The following is a 21311-nucleotide window of genomic DNA, read 5'->3' as shown; positions in this document are numbered from 1 at the left end:
CAGTAACATCCCCACATGTTCTCCCTCTCTTTATTTCCATACAGATCTAGCTGGATTTTGTACAGGTACTCAGCATAGGGGTTAATCACAAATTCTCCTATAAAGAAATGATACAAAAGAAAATCCCATTTCAGGTAAAAGCTTTCTCACTGCTGCTGCTTTGACAGCATAGTTTGGTTTTCTTTCTCTGCTGCTGGCATCACACTGGATAACACTTCAGAGGGTGGAAAGAAAATAGAGCAGACAGGTGGCAGATTTTGAAGGAAGGAGGCCCTGGGTCAGGGGAGACGTCATGATTAAAATCTTAGTTTTTGTATTGGTTGCCTTTTTCACTTCATGGCCCTTTTAAATTGTTGCCATTGTATAGTCTGGGCTGTCCTGGCAAGTGCTCTTACTGCTTTCCCTGCTGTGCTGAAGGCTGATTTGAGTCTACGGTTAATTGGGGATGAGTACTTGTGGAATAAAAAGACAAAACAAAACATAAAAAAATTGACCCAGTCTGAGGAGAAAAAAGCAACTAAATCTATCTTGTTATCTTAAGGAATACCAGATGACAGATTTACCCTTGTATGGTGATGCTGAGTATTGCCTTAAAAAAGGGTCTGGAGTATTGCCTCAGAAAGGGTCTGGTGATAGAACTGGTATTTTTATGTTACAGTAGTTAAAAGAACACATCTCGTAATGAAAAAATCCAGCAGGAGACATAGAAAGTTCCAATTAAACATTCTCTTTATTGGGGCCTTGCTCTGAAATAGCACAAGTGATAAACTCTCAGAGTGTCCATCAGACGAAAAGACCCAGAGTCACATTTTACACCTTTATTTGGATTTAGATCAACACCACAGATATGATACTTTGGTCAAACACAAGAACAGATTGCTATGCCGCTCCTTCCTGGCTGCAATAAGTACAGTAATGTGTGAAAAAAAAAAAAAGCTGGTTCTCCTGGAACACCAAATGTAGATCTTGGATTGGCACATACATGTAATAAATACATTGTTTGCACTTAGCACTTTAAAACGGAATTGCACATGCAAGATGTAACCAGGCTACTGATCACCTTCATCATTGTCCCTGTCCTATCTTTACTTCACAAGTTCTTTGCTTGCCTTTTTCCCAGCAAGAAAAAAGAATATAATTTGCTGCTCTACTCAGCATTTCAGTGATTGGTCTGCTGATTTTGACACGTTTAGCAAAGGTCACATTGAAGGCCTTCCTGATAGAATTGGTATCTCCTCTAAAGCTTGACTTGCAACATTATGCATTTCAGCCAGCAATGGAAGTCCACTAAAGTGAGGTGAGAGGCCTGCCCAAAAGCTGACAAGGAGAGGTTAACACCAAGCAAAGATATAGTAGAGGGACGGGTGTGAATGCAGTTCTTACAACACCAAGAGTCAATACTACTACCACACAAATAATAACATATCAATAATATATTGTACAAGCTTATACAGCAACACATGTTGATTTGCAACATTGTACAGTTAAATCTAAAGTGCACAGCCTCAATCTGAGGTGACAAAACAGTACTATCAATATAATAAAGGCAACACAATTACAGACACAATTTATTTCCTCTTTATGTCCTCATGATATTACATTGAATCAATACTCCATTTATCTACTGATGAAATTAAAACCACATTGCACTTCTTTTTTTGTTTCAAGTATTTTAGAGACAGCAAAACAATATTGCTTTACAAACACAAGTTGGCCATTTAGTCAAAGTTAAAACCAAAATTTTAGTAGGGTTATAAGTCGACAGGCCTAAGCTTCCAGAACTCTTACCAACATTTCCAGACATTGGAGGGAAAAAGGATAAATTTCAGTTTCCATGCCAGAGACACCTCTAATGTTAGGGAATAATGCAGCAAATGAATTCTGCGAGAGTTGTGCTTCTAAAAAGGTTGTGAGGATCTGTGTGGTTGCTTTTTGGCAGATGCAGCCTTATCTCAAATTTTTTCTGCAACTTCAAAAGCCATTGTAGACAAGGATGGTGTTCAGCACTGTGAAAATCCTTTGACAAAACAGTTTGTTACTTAGATCTCATCCCTGACACTCAGATTACAGGCATATTTAATTTAGGCCTTGTCTTACAGACTGTAAATCTGTAGGAAGTCTTTACCTCCCTAATGTAGCTGTGAGGTTGTATGCTATTTTTTTAGTAAGAATTTCAGAAAATTAGAATTTTCCATGTAGTTTTCGGACCGCTCATAGCAGAAATAGTTTTGAGATAAGCATTTACTCAGACATGTGATTTTTTTTTTTAATAGGCTTTTTAAACATAGAACACAGAAACCATCCAAATACAACCTTATTTCAGTCTCGGTTAGCACTGTATACTGATTGTGCGTCTGCTTAGGCCAAGTGGGAAACATAATTAGGAATAATAGCATCCTATTGTTGTACTGTAATTGATCTTATTAAGTGGTTGTAAGAGCTGCAGTACTCTTGAGGTTTTTCAGTAATCAATCCTGGAGATGTACAACCCATATGACATGGAGAAAAAATGTATTATGTGGGCTTATATTTTAAAATAAGCAGTAATAAATATTTGAGGCACCTCCATTAAAAGAAAAAAAAATCCTAGTTAATTTTCAGCTTCTGTCCTTGCAGTTTTATAACCCATATAAAATAAAAATATATAGTTTACAAAATAGGATTTTTTATATATATATATATATTTCCTTTTGTAAAACTATACCTATTTAAATACATTTGAAATGTTGCTATAGGTAAATTAGAAATTCTGTTCTAATACTATGAAAAAGGCAAAATCCTTTCACTTTCAAACATACAGTATGTATATTCTGCATCTCACCACTCCCGCCGCCCGCTTCTCCCAATTTGATTTTGTCATAATTTTGGGCAACTTTGGCATCATTCAGTCTAATTGCTTTTTAATTTAAAGTAATCACTGTGTTAAAACTGGGGATAAAATTTTAAGTATCTTCCGTTCTTCCTTATTTGTTTCCATGCAGCTTTTTGTGCTAATTATTAAGGAGGCATTCTAAAACTCAGGAAAGGACTTTAAAGGAGCCATGTTTCTTGATTTTAAACTGTACTCTACTCCAACGCCACAATATAGAAATAGATTTACTTTGGAACAAACTACAAATACATTCGCACAGTTTGTGACAACTTAATTGTCTACTTAGAGGTCCAGGAACAGACTTTCACACCCAGTTATTATAAATCTTGTCCCAGGCGTTCTATTTCATCAATCAGGAAATCAATGTCTTGGTGAGTTGCCGCAGGGTTTGAGATGACCATCCGGAAGAAGTTTGCTTTGTCTCCCAGGGGCTGATAACTCACCATGGTTGTGCCGTACTCCATCATCCTGGCTTTTATCACTGGTGCCACCTGCAGAGTAACAAAGAACAGGGGGTGATGATGATGATTATTATTGTATTTATTATAATTTTCATTATCATCCTCATCCTCATTATTACTAAAGCAGAGTACACTTTCTTTTCTTACAAAATATGAAGAGCTACAAGAAGCAGTTGAAATGAAATCACATTCAATATCGATAAAAACATTGACTCCCACTAAGGAACAAATGTCTCATTGAAAAGACATTGGGTTTATCCTGTTTCTTTGTCCTGCTCATAAAATCACTGGGGAAACTTCCCTCTGCTACTTTCTCAATATTGCTGGTTTTTATAGTGTTCAAAACATGGTTACAATCATTTACCATCCTCTTTTCATGTGCCAAAGTGCTGTAGTATTACTGAACTTCCCCTGCACTTGCTGGGTTTAGTGACTGCAGTTCACAGTAACTTCAGCTAATAAACACATGCTCTAGAGATCAGGCAAACCTAAGGAACACAAACCTGGGGACCAGAGCAAGCTGGTGCCAAACTAACCTGCAGTAAAACAACCATGGACATTATATCTGCCAGAACATCATGAGGTGACCGTGCCCTGGGAGATCATTTTGGGGACTGCCTGCCTGAAAGGGTTTCAGCATTCCCTGCGCGATATCCCGGAGGACAATGCTTACCTTCATCAGGCGGTTCGCTCTTTCTTCGCCCTCTTCCATGCCACGCAAGCTGGGAGGTAAGTACCAGAAGCAGACATTTGTGTGCTGAGGCTAAACACAGAATAATAATGGTTTACAATGTAAGAAATGCTCATAGTATCTCAATTGCAATTAAGTTCATGCCTTCCCTCCCTCTCATACATCATATTGTGACAGCAGTCAATGGTTTTCATTATTGTGGTCCACTGAGAGTCATCATGATTATTAATGCAGAAAAGATAATTTTAAGCAATTTATTCTCAGGGTGTCAGATCACATCTGACGCAGAAACACATCATCCAGCTGGGCAAATATATTTATGCCTTTCTGAGAAGCATCTAGATTTTGCAGATCCTGTCCCCTCCAGGGACTGGAAGGCTTGTGTAGCTAAGGCAAGAGTCTATTACAGATAATTTAGAGGTGAGGGCTGTGTCATTTACTTTTATTAGATGACAAAATAATATAGAATCTGATTCTGTAAACAGGAGCCACAGGTGGTGCATAAGACAGTTTTTCTTACATTTAATGAAATTTATTACTTCTCTGTTTGATTCAGCTAGCTGCTATATTAATATGCATGCACCACAGGGTCTTATCTTGTTTAATGACTATGGGAGCACTAAGGCAAAAGGTATAAAGAAGTAGTTGACATTTTGTGCATTTCTGCAATCTCCCAACAGTTTCCTGCTTTGCTGTGTCCATTTTTGCTGGATGCTAAATGTGTGAGTTACAACATCTCTTACTTCTGTCAGTTCCTTTACTCATCATCAGACCCAGTGGACCAAATTCAGTGATGATGTGTGAGGTGGGAAAAATCAATTCCATAGTGGCGTGCAGGTATGAGCTTGTAATCTCTGAAGAAACATCGTGATGTTTAACCTTGTTCTCTTTTACAAGCAAAACACCACTGAACTTTGTGACAGGGGTGTCTACCAGGCCTGTCCCCTGCCATCACAGCTGGAGAGGGTTGCCCACAAAGCAATGGTCAAACACCAGATAGTCTGGTGCCACTCAAAGGTATAGCCACCCAACCCAGGCTGCACTGCCTTGCCCTGGGCACTGTAATCCAGCTGAACACCTGGCATCCAGGTGCCCAATCTCAGCTGGACTCCTCCACAGAAATAACATACCTAGAGATATTTGCACTCTACACAGGTGCAATCTCTGCCCCATGAGCCAGCTGGACTCCCAAGTAACACTAGCCCCTGCCCTGCTGTGCTGCACCACATCACAGCAGGGATCACAGTGCAGATCACCCCATGTTATCCCAGGTCCCCTGCGACTGCCCACCTGAGGATGCTGATAAAACCGCTTTGCACAACTGTACTTTTGGAGCTGTGTGGGGCACTGTAACCCCCACTCCTAAAAGACCCTGCTATTAGGAAACTGCAACTTGTTTCTTTTACACAGCAGCTGGTTCTAATTGTGTGTGTGCTGTGTTAGGCTGAGATACCAGTGTTTAGTTTCAGCAGGGTTAAACTGAGCAAACGGAACCCTCATGCACAGCTGCCTCAACTTCCTTGTCCCTGGATCCCATGAGGAAGAGAGATATCAGCACAACAACAGGTTTTGTTACAAGGGTCCCTGCTTTCTGTCTCATGCTGTTTGATTTGACCTGTTGGTAGCATCCCAATAGGTAACCAAGGCAAACAGTGTTGACCAACTGAGAAAAAGAAGTTGCAATACATACCTTTCCATCAAACACCATTTCATACCCTTCTCTGTTCTTTATTTTATTGTATAGGTATTCTGCAAGTTCCAAGCACTTATCAATTTGTGCTTCAAATCCTGTGGTTCCCTTTAGAGAGGGATGAAGAAAAGAAGTTACGTAAATATCTGTTCCGTGAATCAAAATAACGGAAGGACCACACAACAATTACCAACACATCAGCACAAGTCCCCTCTCGGAAGCGTTTGTGAGACCAATTAGGGATCTGATTCTATGTGATGGAGGGCACTTTGTGAAGCAGAGCCCGCTTGTCTCTAGCTGTTGCCACTGACTCTCCTGTAGCCACTTCTGCAAAATAAGCATTGGGTACTTGTTGGTTCCCAAGAACATTATGCTGAGAACCTGAATAACATCTCTGACAAAGGGTGCCCTTTGTAGATTTTGCAGAGGCTGAGGAAGGTTTTGGACAGCTTGGACTGGCACAGAGGAGGGTTGTTAGAAGGTACTGAGTTCCAGACAAGGGGAGTCTCCCACTATTTTCAGAATAAGGAATTTTAATCTTCCAGGGGTGATATACATGGGGATTTTCCAATAATTTTTTTTTTCTTTTTTTGTTAAGCACAGAATTGGCAGATACACTTTTAGAGCCCGGTCTGAAGCCTGTGAAAATGCACACTTTGTTTAGATACTGCACTGCCTCTTTACTGTTTTTTTCTCTTCTTTTCTAACAGATACCATATAAACCCGGAAGCTGTGTTTTTAAGATCTGCAAAAAAACCTGCTTTTTCTTCTCTGGCAGAAGTCATAATCCTCTCTGTGACATCATAATTGCTCCTGCAATCACCAACTGTGATGCCTCAAACAAAGGATTCAGCTTCAAGAGGAAGGAAGGGGAATAAACAGCTGGAATAGATAAACTCTTTAAGAAACACACATCCTATTTTGTAATGTTAATATTACAAAGCAGGGTGTGAGAAGAGAAAAAGCAGTACAAGGCATACTGAAAAAATGGGATTCAGAAGAAATGTTTCTGAGCAAAGGATGCATGTCCCTGCTAAATCTGTTCTGGCAGTGCAGAACTGACTTAAAAGCCCATGTCATTATCCGTCTGTGAATAGAGATTTCAAAACAGGATAGAGCTAGCACAGCCCTGGGAGAAAGGCTCAGCGTAAAAGAGAGACATGTGGCTAAAATCTCCTACCACTCTGCAGTCCCCAGTTAGCATAACAGCTATTGCAACCACAGAAACGTGCATCCTCCCTTACAGACTCCCACACCTCCTCAGAGTTTTAATGAAGTACATGAGGCTTTCTGGAAATTAAAACAGTGATGTCACCTCCTCTGAACAAACCTGAGGCAACCTGACATAACAGATTGGATAAATACACCCAAGAACTCATTTAACAATATTCTACAAATATGGATAAATTAATCATTAGAGCTGGTGTTTTACAGATTTCCCAATGAAGATCTTTTGATGTGTTTTCCTCTACTCCTTCAAAAGATGGCTTCATATCTACTGCATGCAATGAAACCAGGTTTTCCAGTCTTGATTTGCCATGTTTAATTTCTGAATGTCATTTAAACATCCTTTTATTTCCAGAAATCTTTGTAACAATACTCCTAGGTATATGATTTATGCCATTAGACTCCTACAGTTACATATAGCAAATGCTATGCAAAGCCATAGAGTTCAAGTTTCAAAATCATTTGTGTTGCTTTGAAACTCAATTGTTAAAAGTATAAAATCGTGTTCTTTCTTTCATGTTATATATGTGAAATTCAGGTCAGATACCTTCTACAGTGATGATTACAATAAAAAAAAAAGCCAACTGTGTCTGGTGTGCATTACTTTAAGGCAAACAAATCTATAGCAGGCAGTCCTACCTTTGCCCTCCACATCAGCCATAGCTTGAAGACATCAACATGCCGTCCACACTGCAAAGCCTTGTCTCCCGTGTCGTAAGACAGGTCGTAGTGCTTGTCTTGTTGAAAGAGGTAGGAAGCATGCATCTGATTGCAGCTCTGCATCAATCCCTTATAGAAACAAAGACACACGCAAAGTGATGTCGGCACATGTATGGCTACTGCTTTGAGGGCTACCTTGTGCGAGACATTACAAATGCCCAAATTCAGTGGAATATGTGTCCAAGTGCAAAAGGAAGATCAAGGAAAAAAAAGGACAAAACTAGGCTTAGTTGCTCAATGGACTAAGTTTTTCACATCCCTTTCAGTGCCTGAGACACCTTGGTACCTGACCCAGCAATGTGTAATACATTCCTAGACCCAAGGCATTTTTTTAAAAAAAGCTGGACATTGTGTTTCTTAGCATCATTATGCTTAAGTTCATTTTTGGATCTTGCTTTCTATTCTTTGTTCTGGCTCCTTTTTCCTCCTTTCCTTGGAAGACATCTTTTCTGGTCGAGTTAGACTGAGACAATTTGGTGATCAAATAGTATCACAGCACTTTTCAATTGTTTGGTCTATAAAATTCTGATTTTTACTGGTTTTTTTTTTCTTTGTAGGAATTGTTCTTTTCTGCAAAGCCCTCAGCTGCAGATTGGATGCTTAAGTGGTACAGAAAGCTTTGAACAGACATAAAAGCATATGGCCTTTAAAAAGCCAGCTAGAGCTATTTCTGGGTTGCAACATCCCATTCTGAGAGGCAGCTTTGTGGGAGGGACAGAAGCCAACAAGGTGAGGAAACCTGGCTCAAGAAAGCATGAGGTTTCCTTTTTAGGTTTTAAAATAAAATGCAGAGAGCCACATTCTGGCTCCAGTAAAGACCTCAACCAAGTTTATAGTATACCTTAGGGCTGTTGCCTAAAACAGCAATTTCCAGTCCAAGAAGAATCAAAACTTGGCTGTTTATCATCTAGTCTAATCTTTATGTGTAACTCAAAACTGAGACAGCAAAATGAGAGGGGAGAAAAAAACCTGACTTTCTCCTAATCTGAGCCATCTGTTCTCACTAGAGGTCAAGGATGGTACTGACTTCAGCCAGGCAGGATTTGTCTCAGGGAAGTGACCCAGAGGCCAAATAAAAGCCAGTTTCTCTCTTCCTAAGTGCAATCACTTTGTATTACAATCTGTTGTACAGCTGCTAGCAAAACAGCAACCAGCTTTTTGATAGCTGGTCTATTAAGTGGTGGTTGTATAGCAGCTGTCCCAGTAACTGATGGTTATATGAAAATTACAGGCTTGAAGGGTAATTCAAATTCTAGTGCTAAATGAAACGTCTACTTTTTAATACAACTGAACTTATCGCACCATTTTTACTTCCATGCGCCCCAAAATGCATATATAGATCAGAGATGGGTAGGAATATCACAACAGTCTAGAAAGTTTAAAGATGCCTCAATTCTGGACCAAATGTTGCGCTGCATGTATACCATGTCATTCATTCCAAGAGAGTGAGAGTTTGCCTAGAGTTACACCTTATGCTACACAGAAACTTATGGGGTTACACAGCTCTGCACCCACAACTTAACTGTGGACATCTGAAATGGAAAGTCAAAAAACTCTGTAAAGATATTGGCATTGACTGGCTCTATTATTTCTGCTAGACAGCTGCTTTAATTCTTTTTGCAGTCACAGCCTGAGCATGAAACTAGAGGTCTATTTCTCAGTTTCTTCTATAATCCTTGTCACATTAGCAAATATTAGCTGTGACACATTTATGAAGACAGTATCCAGGATTTTCAGAAGCAAAACGCCAGAAAGGAGCAGAGAAGCACATACATTGTGACATACCTCTTCTCTTACTAGTAGGGCTGAACACTGCAGCGGGACGCCCATCATCTTGTGAGGATTCCAGGTCACTGAGTTAGCCCTAGGACAGCAAACCACATGAAACCAGAGGCATTTAGAAATAATCAGAACATATAGCAACCCACACCTTTTTCTTTTTCTGAGTAAACAAAGCTGAAAAAAATTAGGGTTGATATTAGGAAAGCAATGCCTACACAGGGGACTAATCTACGCTAGCTGGTTTTTGGATGACAATCCTGGCAACTTACCACAGGATAATTGCTCTATCCATTAAACTTAATCAGTATTAAACTTTCTGGGGAGTCATCTACACATTATAAACATAGGGCAAACTTCCTAAAAACACCCACTTGACTGATGAACTTTCTAAAATCGCACAGCTGATTAAAGATGCAGATAGGAAGCTGGCAAACTAGCAGATTCCCTCCCTCTGATTCCAGTTTCAGCAAGATTTTAGTAAGGAGCTCATAAAGGCATTTTTTAAAAACTCCTTTAAATACTTCTGGGTATCACTAAGTAACTGAGTAACTTGGAAAACCTGGCCCAAAGTAATTTTTCCTCTGATGATGGTAAATTTTCATAGCTCCTCAATTTTAGCTTGGCTATGGCAATTCACATGACCACAGTAATAAGCACAGGACTGATCCATCTTGCCGCAGAAGTGTCTGATCCCATCTCCCTTTAGGACACATTTGCTGGAAAAATTGCTGTCAGCCTAAACTTTGTGAATAAACAGGGTGCTGATACAATACAGCCTAGAGAAGAGGCATTTGAGACTGTGGTGAGGGCTGAATGGAGGATTGTCCAGTTGTTTATTACTTTAATTTTGTGTTATGCTTGACTGGTTATTTATGACTATTATTGCATATTATGATTAGCTGATAAATGTATATATCTGCATCCTATTTGGCAGGCTATCAAGGATCCACAGTGCACAGTATTTCATCAAGTGCAGTGATTTGCATTTTCATGGTATAAATTGGCATAAATCAGTCAACTGAGGCATGTGAAAACTTAAAGGACCTGGACACATTTGCAGGCAACATTAATGTGAACAGAGGTATGTTAGAATCTGGCAGTGTTGTCCTTTGTAGGACTTGGAGACAGGTTTATGCATGTCCTGCCAAATTGCTTCCACTCCTTCAAAGCAAGCAACCTCAAAACTCACATGGACATCAGGCAGTACTTCTGTGCTTTCTTCTTTGCTATTTAAATGGGACTGTGCAAGTGCCTGATGCAAAATCTGTAGGGAAAAGTCTTCCACAGGCAACATCTGGCCACTTGGCTTGGCTTTTTGAGTATTTGGCAGCTTTTAATCAGCTCAGTCAGTCATCTGATTACAACATCAAAGCTAATGATTCTGAACATGCATTCAGGTCTATGTATTTCCTTTGATATGATACTTTTTAATTTTTATTTGTGCCTATGCAAAATCAAGCAGAAATTCTTTAAGAGATCTCTAGGTAATAATATTGGTATGGGTTTTCTCAAGGAGAAGGATTATTTACTGACAATAGCCAGATGTAAATTATCTGTCTAAAACATTTAATTTACCATAAGGTCATTTATTTACCCAATTACATACCAAATGCATGCAGAAAAAAATTAATTATGTAAAGTAAAAATCCACCATTTTTCATTTGTTATCAGTTATTCTGGGCTTTGGCCATCAGCATGTGCTTGAAGAAATTGCCGACTGAGACAAATAGTGAAGTAAAAAAAGCTACATGAATCTGCAGATGTTTTTCAAAGCATGTCATGTTTGCCCAAATAACTGAGCACCAAGTACCTTTGGGTTTCTTTTTGCTGTGGGCCAAAGATAGAAAACCCAAAATTTCCTTTGGAGATTTCAAATTGATGACAAGAGAGATTCACAGCTGGCAGAATTTGGTCCTCAGCCATCATTAAATACAGACTGAAGTGCATTCACTGACCAGCCACAGCCCTAGAAAGGATGCCCAGAGCCTATATGGGAGCACTCATTCACTGCAAACATACTTCTCTCATGTAGCTGTCACCTCCCGAGCCTTCGGAAGAGGGACATCAGGCTGAGACTCCTGCGGTGGCCACACCTATCTGCTCCAGAGACTGGGGCACATGCCTCCTCCAGGGTGCCTTCAAGCAGCTTGAAATCTGCCCTATGGGGAGTGGAGGGCACAGTAAGGATAGTCCTGCAACTCCTCCTGCCTGTGATGGGCATTTCTGCTGGACTGCCTGATACCAGAAGGATGTGAATACTCAGAGCACAGTGTGCTCCAGTTAGTGCTCCCTCCTTGTACCTTTCTTCCCTATCAAACATGAGTACAAGCTTCTGTTCTCTTCTATTCAGACCTGTAACAACTCAGTTATCTACCATGAAACAGGAGTGTCCATAAAAGTTCAATCTGCTCAAAATGTTCCCACATCTCAGATCTGGACAAACTGAAATGAGCCACTGCGTCCATCAAGCAGAGAAACAGCACTGGAAAAAACAAGTTTCCTTAATTTACTGCCAAACATATGGAGATGGTGCTTATCAAAGGACTAAATAAAATCCAGTGCAGTTCTGGATCTAAAGCATATTGTTTGGAAAATTCTCCAAAATAGATTTAACCTGAACTTCTCATTCCAGCATAATTTAAACAGCAAGTTGGGAGGCAAACCCTTTGTTTCATACTCTGCCCTCATAGGCAACTAGATGGATTTTTCTAACTTGCTGGATATTTGGATATATGTCTTTCTAATGCATGATATGTAATTTTGCAGTGTTGCAGGCAGTCTTAACTAAATCAGATTCATAGAACCATTGGTCGCTTTCCAAATTTTGCATATGAGATGTATGAGAAAGGAACTGAATCATCAATGCATCCTCCTAATCTCCAGGAACAGGGTGAGGAAGTTGTTTGTAATTTTAATTGACAAGGAACAGCAATGTGATTTATCGATAAAGAAGGTAGAAGGGAGTAATGATTTGCTCTCAAATACCATGAGCTTTAGGAAATACACTGATTAAGAGTGACTCCATCTAGCCCAGTATACTGTCTCTAGAAAGTGGACTAAATAGGTGACTGGGAAGAATATAAAATGGGGCAAACATATATGAACTTTCTCTAAATACTCTCTGAGCTCCCACTCAGTTGTGGCTCATGGAAATCCCCCAAATGCTTCTTATTTGTCTTTCCTTGAATGCAGGTAAATCTTAACATCCTACAGAAAGGATTTCCACAGTTTACCTAAAAGGTTCTGAGTAAGCAGCTGTTTTTAAGTTCAGTCCTTTCAGCCTGGACTAGAATCACTTACGTTCATCTGTATGTATCTGCAATGTTTATAAGCTCATGACTATGACTATGGGTATATATCCAGGCCCAGATATACTGAGAAGACATCATTAACACAGCCTGGAGAGGGCTATTCTCTCCAGAAGTGACAGAGTAGGACACCTGCTCAAACTGCAGAAGCATCCACCTTTTATACCTAAGATTTCCGTGCACAAGACTTCCAATATTAATTTCTTAGAAAAATACAATTGCTAAATCATGCTGGACACTGAATCAGAGAAAGCTGCAGAAATAACTCTGGATCTGTAAATGCATGGTAGAAGAACAGAAAAACAAATATAAAATGTCTGTTGGATGTACTACAAAACAAAGTGCCATGCTACTGTAGCACTGAACAAAGGCAAGACACTTAGCAATGCTGCTTCAACTGGAAGGACAGTTTGCATGATTTCTTCCTACCATATCTTGGAGATAATACTGATCTTTAATTTCATTCACAGGCATCACTACGGTAATCAAAAGTGCGTTAAAATGCATTTAATAAATGACTTTTATTAATACTAATAAATCATACCTTTCAATGCCATTTAACTTCCATTTGTGTTTTCTCGACATCAGGAGCCCACCGCCCCACGCTCCCTGGAAGGCAAGACACATTATCTTAATGAGAACTCTGCTTTTCTCCATGATGACATCTGTGTGTTCACATCAGTTTGAGACCCTTTCTTTTTTCTTGCTGATGTGGCACATTCCAAAATGACCAGGCAGATGGGGCCTGAGGCATTAGCTGTGCTAGCAATTTTTTTCCAGTAGCATGGAAGCAGCAGTTAATAGGCCATAAACCAGGCGTCCACCCTTATCATCTGCTAACCCCTCACTCGCCCCTCCTCTGACCTCCTCTGACACGGCACATCGAGTTGCCCCATGCTGTAATTAACGACTTGCAGAGCTACTCCTGGGTAAGCTGCCTTTTAGCAACTAAGTGGTGCTAAAGAAACCAGGCTGAGATCTCAGCTGCTCTGGGGAGTTTTCATCATATTTTGGACACCATACTGCTTGCCCTATACTCATTTGCTTTCCTCACAGAAATTTGGGACAAGCAGGCGTTTCATGCAACTGAGAAGTATTTAAGGTAAATACAAATTCTTGCTTTGAATTGGACTGATTTTGGCTGACACAGTAATCCAAAAGCAAGATATTCAGCCCTATGCAAAGTAAATTACCAAGCCTCTTTGGAGAAAAGATTTGCAAAAATGACACAGAAGCCATTCTAGGGCTGAAAGATGATCCTTCAGAAAGATTTCAGGGCAAGAGCCTGGATAAGGCTAAGTAGCCAATCTGATAAATTTCCCTAGCACTTGCATTAACCTGATCAGCAATTTGAAGTACTTTATTCCAGACCAACATAGACTTTTCCTTATGTATTTATTTTGCAGCTGCTGCAGAAGCTGAGCCAGTGCTCAGTATGGTTCTTATGTATTTCTTTACTAATGGCATTTAGAGATAAAGCTGAAAGCTAAAAGCACTTGAATTAGGTCATCTTTAAATGTCCCAGTTGCTGGAAGTACAACTACAGTCACAGCTCCTAAAACATCCCTCTGACCTGAGTTGTTTAGAAGAGTGGGAAGTCAGTGCTTGGATGTTAAGTACAAGACCCAAACACAATTGGATTTGTAAAAGACAACACTGTCCAAAATTAGTAAATTAATACTAATATGCCTTGTAATCCAGCCCTCCATGAAAGATGGTACTTACATCCACATGCATCCAGATTTTGTACTTCTTGCAGATGTCTGCAATAGCTATGAGAGGATCAAATGCCCCATACACTGTTGTCCCAGCTGTTGCACTCACCAGAAAAGGAACAAATCCCTGCAAGGAAGCAGAGAGGTTTGCATGGTCAGAGTGCAGCAGCCCCCTCAGCTTGCAACAGCCCCAGCTCCCCTTGTACTGCCCTCACAGTGAACCCACAAGAGTCTCCTGGAGGACATCCCTGCTACGTTAGGACTGATTTTCTCCAAGCTGAGATGTCAGTGATATTTTAGTTTCTACCTTAAGGTGGCAGCAAACTTCCAAACCAGCATCCTCCATTTATTAGGATGCATGAGACAGATAAGGGCTCAACAGAACAACCTGGTCCACACCACCTGCCTGAAACAAAAAAGTCTGTGCTGCAGGGTGTCACATAGAACAAACCTCACCCAGCCACCACAGTGAGAGAAGCATTTTTGGTGGACTGTGCCCTGGATTGCACTGGAACTATCCCAGCAAGTGCCTGGATGTATGGTGTCCCAGTTTTGTCAGTGGGAACACTGTGCATGGGGGTGTCCCCTGGGGCAGTGGACAGGGGAGTTGTGGGGCTCACCTCCAGCCCCATCCCTCATGCAGAGCAGGGAGACAGCATGAGGAAGGAAAAGACAGCAGCCTTCACAGAGGCCAGGGACCATCGCTTGGATTCCCTCTGCTACGTGCTGTGCCTCACAACAGAGCACTCACCATCCATCACTTTTGCACTATGAGGTCTGGGGTCTGCCGAAATTTATACCAGTGTTTCATTTTAATTTCATCTGAAGCTCTGTTGATTTCATAAGGAGTACTCAGAAGTCCAGAGTGGTTACTTTTTTTTGGCAGAACTGAGGTTTAAGCCATCCGAAAGGTCCAACCTTCTTTCTACAACAGTCCGTAGGTTTGACTGGACCTCTACTGTCATTTTTCCTTATTTTTTATCTACTGTATTGCCCTTCTTGGAAAAAGTGAGCTTTTAATGAAGACCTATGTTATTAATGAGCTTTGACTGCTGTGTGTCTAATGAGTATTTACATAAATGTTGAAAGCATTGGGCTGAGTTCATTGCATACTTTAATCTGATGTTTTAATTCTAGCTTCTGTTAACAAACATATACAAAAGTAGTACATATTTAGAGATGTGTGGACTCTAGTTTATTTTCAATTCATTTGGTGAGTCTATGAGGAATATTTTCAATGCATTACAATATAATAAATTCCCCAAAAATGATTACTCTGTTTTTGACAATATTCAGCTGAGAAACTACATCACAGGCTGGTATTATGAAAAAGGAGGATGTTATGCAGAACAACATGTAAAAAGAAAGCCAAATGGACATTATGAAGTAGCTCTAAAGCTATTTTCTCAGCAACTCTTGCCTCATTAATTGGCAAGCTACATTTCTGAGAAATAAAAAAAAACTTAGCGGGCAAGCCTGTGTTGTTTTACAAAGGAAAGCGAAAACAACTAGCTGTACCATTCTTGGCTTTTTTTCTTCTTTGAAGAAGAAAAAAGGGTAAACTTACTTTTTGTTTGGCTTCAACAATTCTTCTTTCAAGGTCTGATGGGATCATTTTCCCTCTGGAGCAAGAGAGAGTTGTATCAGTAATTCGATCTTGAAATCAGTTTTTTGCTGTTACTTTTTCACTTAACAGGAAACCCAAAGTAGGAGCAAATTGACTTTTTTGCCAAAGGGTTATGCAGCAGTCCACTAGTCTTAGTTTTTATCCTAACTGTTTAGTCAATTTATTTGCATAAATATGGTGATGGTAACTGAGAGGAGTTATCTCATGGCCACCCCCATTAAAGACTGATGCTGCCCCATGCAGCCTCCTGGTCCTGTCCGATGTCACAGTCCTGGGATTAAGCTCCAGGCTCCCAAGGAGATGATCAGCATCCCAAGAAGTTGCCAGGTGCCAAATCCCACAGTGCCCTCTCAGCAGGCACAGAAAATGCCAGCTGAGCTTCATGGCCATGAGCAGTGCAACTCAGCTGTATACAGTTGTCTCTGTGTTTCCATCCCAGGGGTGAACTTGTTCCAGGGTGACTAATCCATGGTTTAATGTGTTACATGTTTGCATTTGCCTGAAGCAGGGTGTGAGAGAAGCTACCAGTCTAGACTCATTAAATGCACTGTCAGGCTCTTTGCATTGACTGTATTTGTAACACCTCTAGTATGATCCATCTACCTCAGATTCAGACTCAGTGGTATAAGGCTTGAAGGCTAATTTAGGAAATCCTTCAAATGAATCAGGTATAAGACAAACCAGTGCTGCTACTGAATATTGAGGTTAAGGTATTCTTTGCTTTAGACACAAGCAAGACTATCAAAGAAGAGAGAGTATGAATAACAGCAATACAAACACGATAGCTTTCCACATTACAGAAATAAAGTCTTTACTGGCTTCGAGTGTTGGACATTTAGATTAATCTCAATTTTTAAAGACTTTTTCAGATTTTTTCTTTCATTAAGCCCTGATTTTTGTTGCTATGAAAAAAGGAACCACCTTTACTAAAAATCAAAATGGGAGTTACCAGGAAACTAATAAACCCATTACTTTTGGTTTGATTTTGCACAAAACCCCTGAACTGTTTTCATTATATTTTGATGCATGTAATTTTTTTTAATTATTAAGTTATTTTGATAAGATGTTGTTGGTTTTCTAAGTTTTTAGCCTTAGATAGCCTACAATAAGATGATATTTATTTCAGTAGAAATAGGTTTGTACTGCTGAGTTTTTGCAAAATCTCTCCTGCATATTCAAAGCACTAAAACACTGAAGGAATAACTGAAAATAAAAACCTCTATAAATCTAAAAATTAGCCCAAATTTTTCTTGCAGAAATTCAAAGAAAGGTCTAAAGAGTATTCAACTCATTGTGAGTTTCCCCCAGACATGTGTACATGTTCAGAGAAAAGCAGCTGTCTGGTGCTCAAAAACTGTTTCTGGGATCCATTATTTAGCGGAATAAAAAAAAATTAATTAGTTCCTCCTCAAAATATAATTCAGATGTTGTTGGTCTTTAATAGTTTCTAATTTAGTAAGCTTGTGAATAGAAACACACACAGAACTTGGCAGATGCTTTCATTGCCCAAAATTTTTTTACCAAGACAAGTGATTGTCCAGCCCCTGGTCTCACTGAGTACACGCAGGAATTCATGGACAAGAGAGTGCAATGCCCAAGCAACGTCAAGCTTTACCAGCACACTAGGCAAACTTGGCAGGTGTGGGTCAGGATGGGAAAGAGCCACCAGGAAGTATGCTTGTTCATGCCGGAAACATCAAAAAGATCTCATGGTGCTCCTTCACCCGTCCACAGGTACACATCTTCACAGAGGGTCATCTCAACCACACCAGCCCACATCCTGTGCAAACAATCTGCTCTGTCTCTGTGGTGTCTGCTGGGATTTGGTGAGACAGCAGTAATCCTGCTGTTTACTTCAGCGTGGGCACAGTAAGCATTGTGGTTCTCACAGAAAATCTTCATGCTGAATTTGCATGAAGAAGAAAAGGAAGACACGACTTCATTGATTCACGTTTGTCTTTAGTGAATAGAAATAACTGTAGGTTTATTTTGATGTGTGTTGGTTGTTCTGACATTGTCATTAAATCCTCTTCAAGGTGTGCTCGGTCTTTTGTTAATAGGGATAATAAGTCCACAAGTCAATATGCAGGCACTGTGATTAGCACTGTAAATTGCTTAGCTGGTGCTTGTTTTTTAATGTGGGAGCAGAGAATTTTGATAGCAGCAAAACCTTATGCTAGAGACAGAAGCAATTCAGTACCTTCTAACAATGACAGACTCAAATAGCATTTTCTATTGAAAAGACTGTCAGTAGAATCAATAAGGACTGTCTATTAATTTTGTCCCATAGAAACTTTTTTCCTTAAAATTGAAAATCTTCATCAGAAGATGCTGATTTTGTAAAGTGGGTTTTCATAGAGAATTGAAACATTTTAATTGGGATCTACCACTGTTTTTTTGGAGCCTATGTGACACCTGTAGATTAGTTTCCTGCTGTGCTACTCCTTTCCAGGGGCCATCATCCTCCTTGGCTCATGCTGCCAACAATGCTGCCAAGATCCTTCTCTTCACATCTCATTGCAAGAGTGTCCCCATCAAGGGCACTGAGTGAAATGTAGTCCAGCAATGAAAAATGGTGGGGGCATGAAACAATAGAACTTCTTTAGCAAATCCTCCTAAATAATACAGTCATAAAAAAGGCCCACTTCTGCTCATTTTAATGGATCCAAATGCGAGACTTTCTAAATGCTCTGTTTTGACCAAAACAAGCTTCCTCCCAGTATCTTAGCACAACACATAAAGAAGGATGTTAGCTTGATATTGCTTCAGTTCAGGATGAAATAAAGAGAAGTATCAGAAACTCCTGAGAAAGGGACCTTTCAACATTTTTGATGAACTCCAAAAACTGACTCATGAAGAAGCTACTGACAGAGCCAGTTCCTCAAGTGGGATAAATTAGTGTGAGGCTGCTGAAGATGACAGAGTTATGGCAAATTATACGAACTGCTGAGCACATCCCACATGCTCTCTCTAAGCTGAGCACCTGATGATCTTCTATGTACTGACAAGAGCTGTATTTGACATCTTCACTTACCTTTCATCACATCTAATCAAAATCACACTATCTGTACCAATACCCAAGGCTGCAGCTCCTTTCTTCACAGAAAAGTGACTCTGAAAAATACATTTATTATTTATTATTTTTATTATTATTTATCTAATTTAATATAAACCACAACCCTCTTGCAAGCCCTTCAGCAAGAAGTCCCACACAGGCAATAATTCCATTCGTAGCCTTTCTGGAAACTGAACACTTTAATTTGAGGCTTTGTGTCAGGTCACTACTGCCAACTGAGAAACAGCAATTACTCTAATCTGGATTTACTACTGGAACATTAAATACACAGTTGTGGCTGATGATGGACTCAAATTCTGTCCTTGACGCATAACTACAACTTCTACTGCTTGTCCGAAATCAGCTGTGAGCTTGATTTACTGATACAAAATATTCTTCCCCAGAGAACTCATTTAGTTTGTGATGTCCAGAGTGATGTGTTATTATGTAACTTTACGCCAAATAAGATACGGAGAGAAATTAAGATAGTAAGCCTAATTGTGATCTCATGCCAGTGAATAACTCCTACTAATAAACAGAGCTACTTCAGTTTAAAATCAGAACAGGTCTATTAATAAGACTACTAGTTAATCTGTATGTATGGAATACAATGTGGAAGCTGCATACCAGAGTGCAAGTCAGCCTAATTTTCTCTCCCTTACAGGACTTAACTTCTGAGCCAGTGTTGGTTTATAAGTCTAATTTAAATGATAATGAAATAGTTTTATATCAAATTATACCCCCAAGAATCTGATTTTGTATTAACTCAAACCCAGCTGTTAACAATACTGTCCAAAGTAATTTTAACTACAGATTATTAAACTTTAAAAAATGGAAATTCTTTATGTATACTACAGTACCACTAGCTTAGGATATAACACTATAAAAAAGATCAGGAACATAAAAATCTAACAGGGTTTTTTAAGTGTCCACAATGTTAAAGAAGAAAGGAAGACCTAGTCTGCAGAAGACTAAAAAGCAGTGAAATAATCACTAATGCTTTGTCAAGTGAGTATTTGGCTTCAACAGTGGCAGAGAGCTCAAGGGAAAGTGATTAACACAATGGTTACACACATGTGCTCCACCTAAAGGTCCTGAAGTCAGAGGGATTTCGCTGCACACTAAAGAGCTCCATACATAATGAACACTTTGAGAATGAAAATAAATTCTAAGTCAACTTAATGAAAGATGAAGAAAAGTTAGAACCTCAACATGTACATTCAACTTCACAAGTAAAAACCTCTTGTGTTTTAAAAATTGCTCAAGGAGTAATTTTGATTGAGTCTTGACTCCTATTGGTTAAGGTTGCATAAGAGTTTCCACTCCTGAACTTCTTTTTTCAGTATTCTCTTAAGCCAAGATTCCCTGCTGATGCATGGGTAATTTGAAAATACTTTCTCAGGTAAATATTTTTCATACTACATTCATTTTTAAAATGCAGTGGGTTGGTACATGGGACATGACTGCAGTTTAACCAAGTGTGTATTGAGCAGCCATTGAACATGTTGTCCAGATGTAAAATCAGCTTTTAAGGCCCTAGTACAGCAAACCACCCCAGTCCCTGAACTACGCGCATTTTGAAATGTAAACATACACAGTTTGGACTTTTGCCTAAACTGATGACCAAATGAAACGCATACTCATCACTTAGATGAGCTACAGGGGATGTGGGCTTGAGCTTAAGTGTTTTGCTGTATTAGACTGCGTTCATTGCAGTGAGCCTAACCAAGTTTATCATCAAGTAGGCTTCCTCTGCGTTCTGGAGAAAAGAGGCACCTCCATGTGAGGATTTATCCAGATAAGGGTGGCTGGTTTTGAGTGGGTGCTGAATGACATCAGGTGAAGAGGTTTCTACCCTTTCCTTATGGACCAAGTCTTGTGATATCTGCTGTCTGTGAGAGTAAAAAGTGTACAGCATCTGCAGCCACTAGCACTCTGGACACTGCAAATGTTTCATTTTAACACTATGGGATTGTCCAACCTATTAAAACCACTGGTCAGTGGTATAAACACATTACAGAGGGCGTTTGCCCTGCTGTTTTTCTAGTTGTGAGTCACAAGGAGCTAGGAAGTATTTATACATTGAACATCACAGCTCAGCCATCACACTGCTATTTTTCATGGCACATTATTTATTTCATAAAACTAAATTTCTGAACAAAC

At 39.7% G+C, this 21311-nt stretch overlaps 1 protein-coding gene across 1 annotated transcript in view; it reads right to left on the bottom strand.

Annotated features, from left to right (window-relative positions):
- Positions 1–711: 711 nt before the first annotated feature.
- The window catches only part of GAD2 (glutamate decarboxylase 2), a 41525-nt gene continuing 20925 nt past the window's right edge, over positions 712–21311 (bottom strand). Inside the window, exons 8-16 of the mRNA XM_050311246.1 lie at positions 19128–19207; positions 16034–16088; positions 14477–14593; positions 13296–13360; positions 9447–9525; positions 7581–7730; positions 5715–5822; positions 4007–4096; positions 712–3363 (exon numbers count right to left, since the gene is read on the bottom strand). Coding sequence (XP_050167203.1) covers positions 3190–3363; positions 4007–4096; positions 5715–5822; positions 7581–7730; positions 9447–9525; positions 13296–13360; positions 14477–14593; positions 16034–16088; positions 19128–19207 — 918 coding nt within the window. The 3' untranslated portion in view covers positions 712–3189. The remainder of the gene's footprint in view (positions 3364–4006; positions 4097–5714; positions 5823–7580; positions 7731–9446; positions 9526–13295; positions 13361–14476; positions 14594–16033; positions 16089–19127; positions 19208–21311) is intronic.

This window comes from Myiozetetes cayanensis, unplaced genomic scaffold, assembly GCF_022539395.1.
Source record: "Myiozetetes cayanensis isolate MyiCay16 unplaced genomic scaffold, myiCay2020 scf1, whole genome shotgun sequence".
NCBI classification, from domain to species: Eukaryota; Metazoa; Chordata; class Aves; order Passeriformes; family Tyrannidae; genus Myiozetetes; species Myiozetetes cayanensis.
This window is presented reverse-complemented; position numbering and strand designations above follow the sequence as displayed.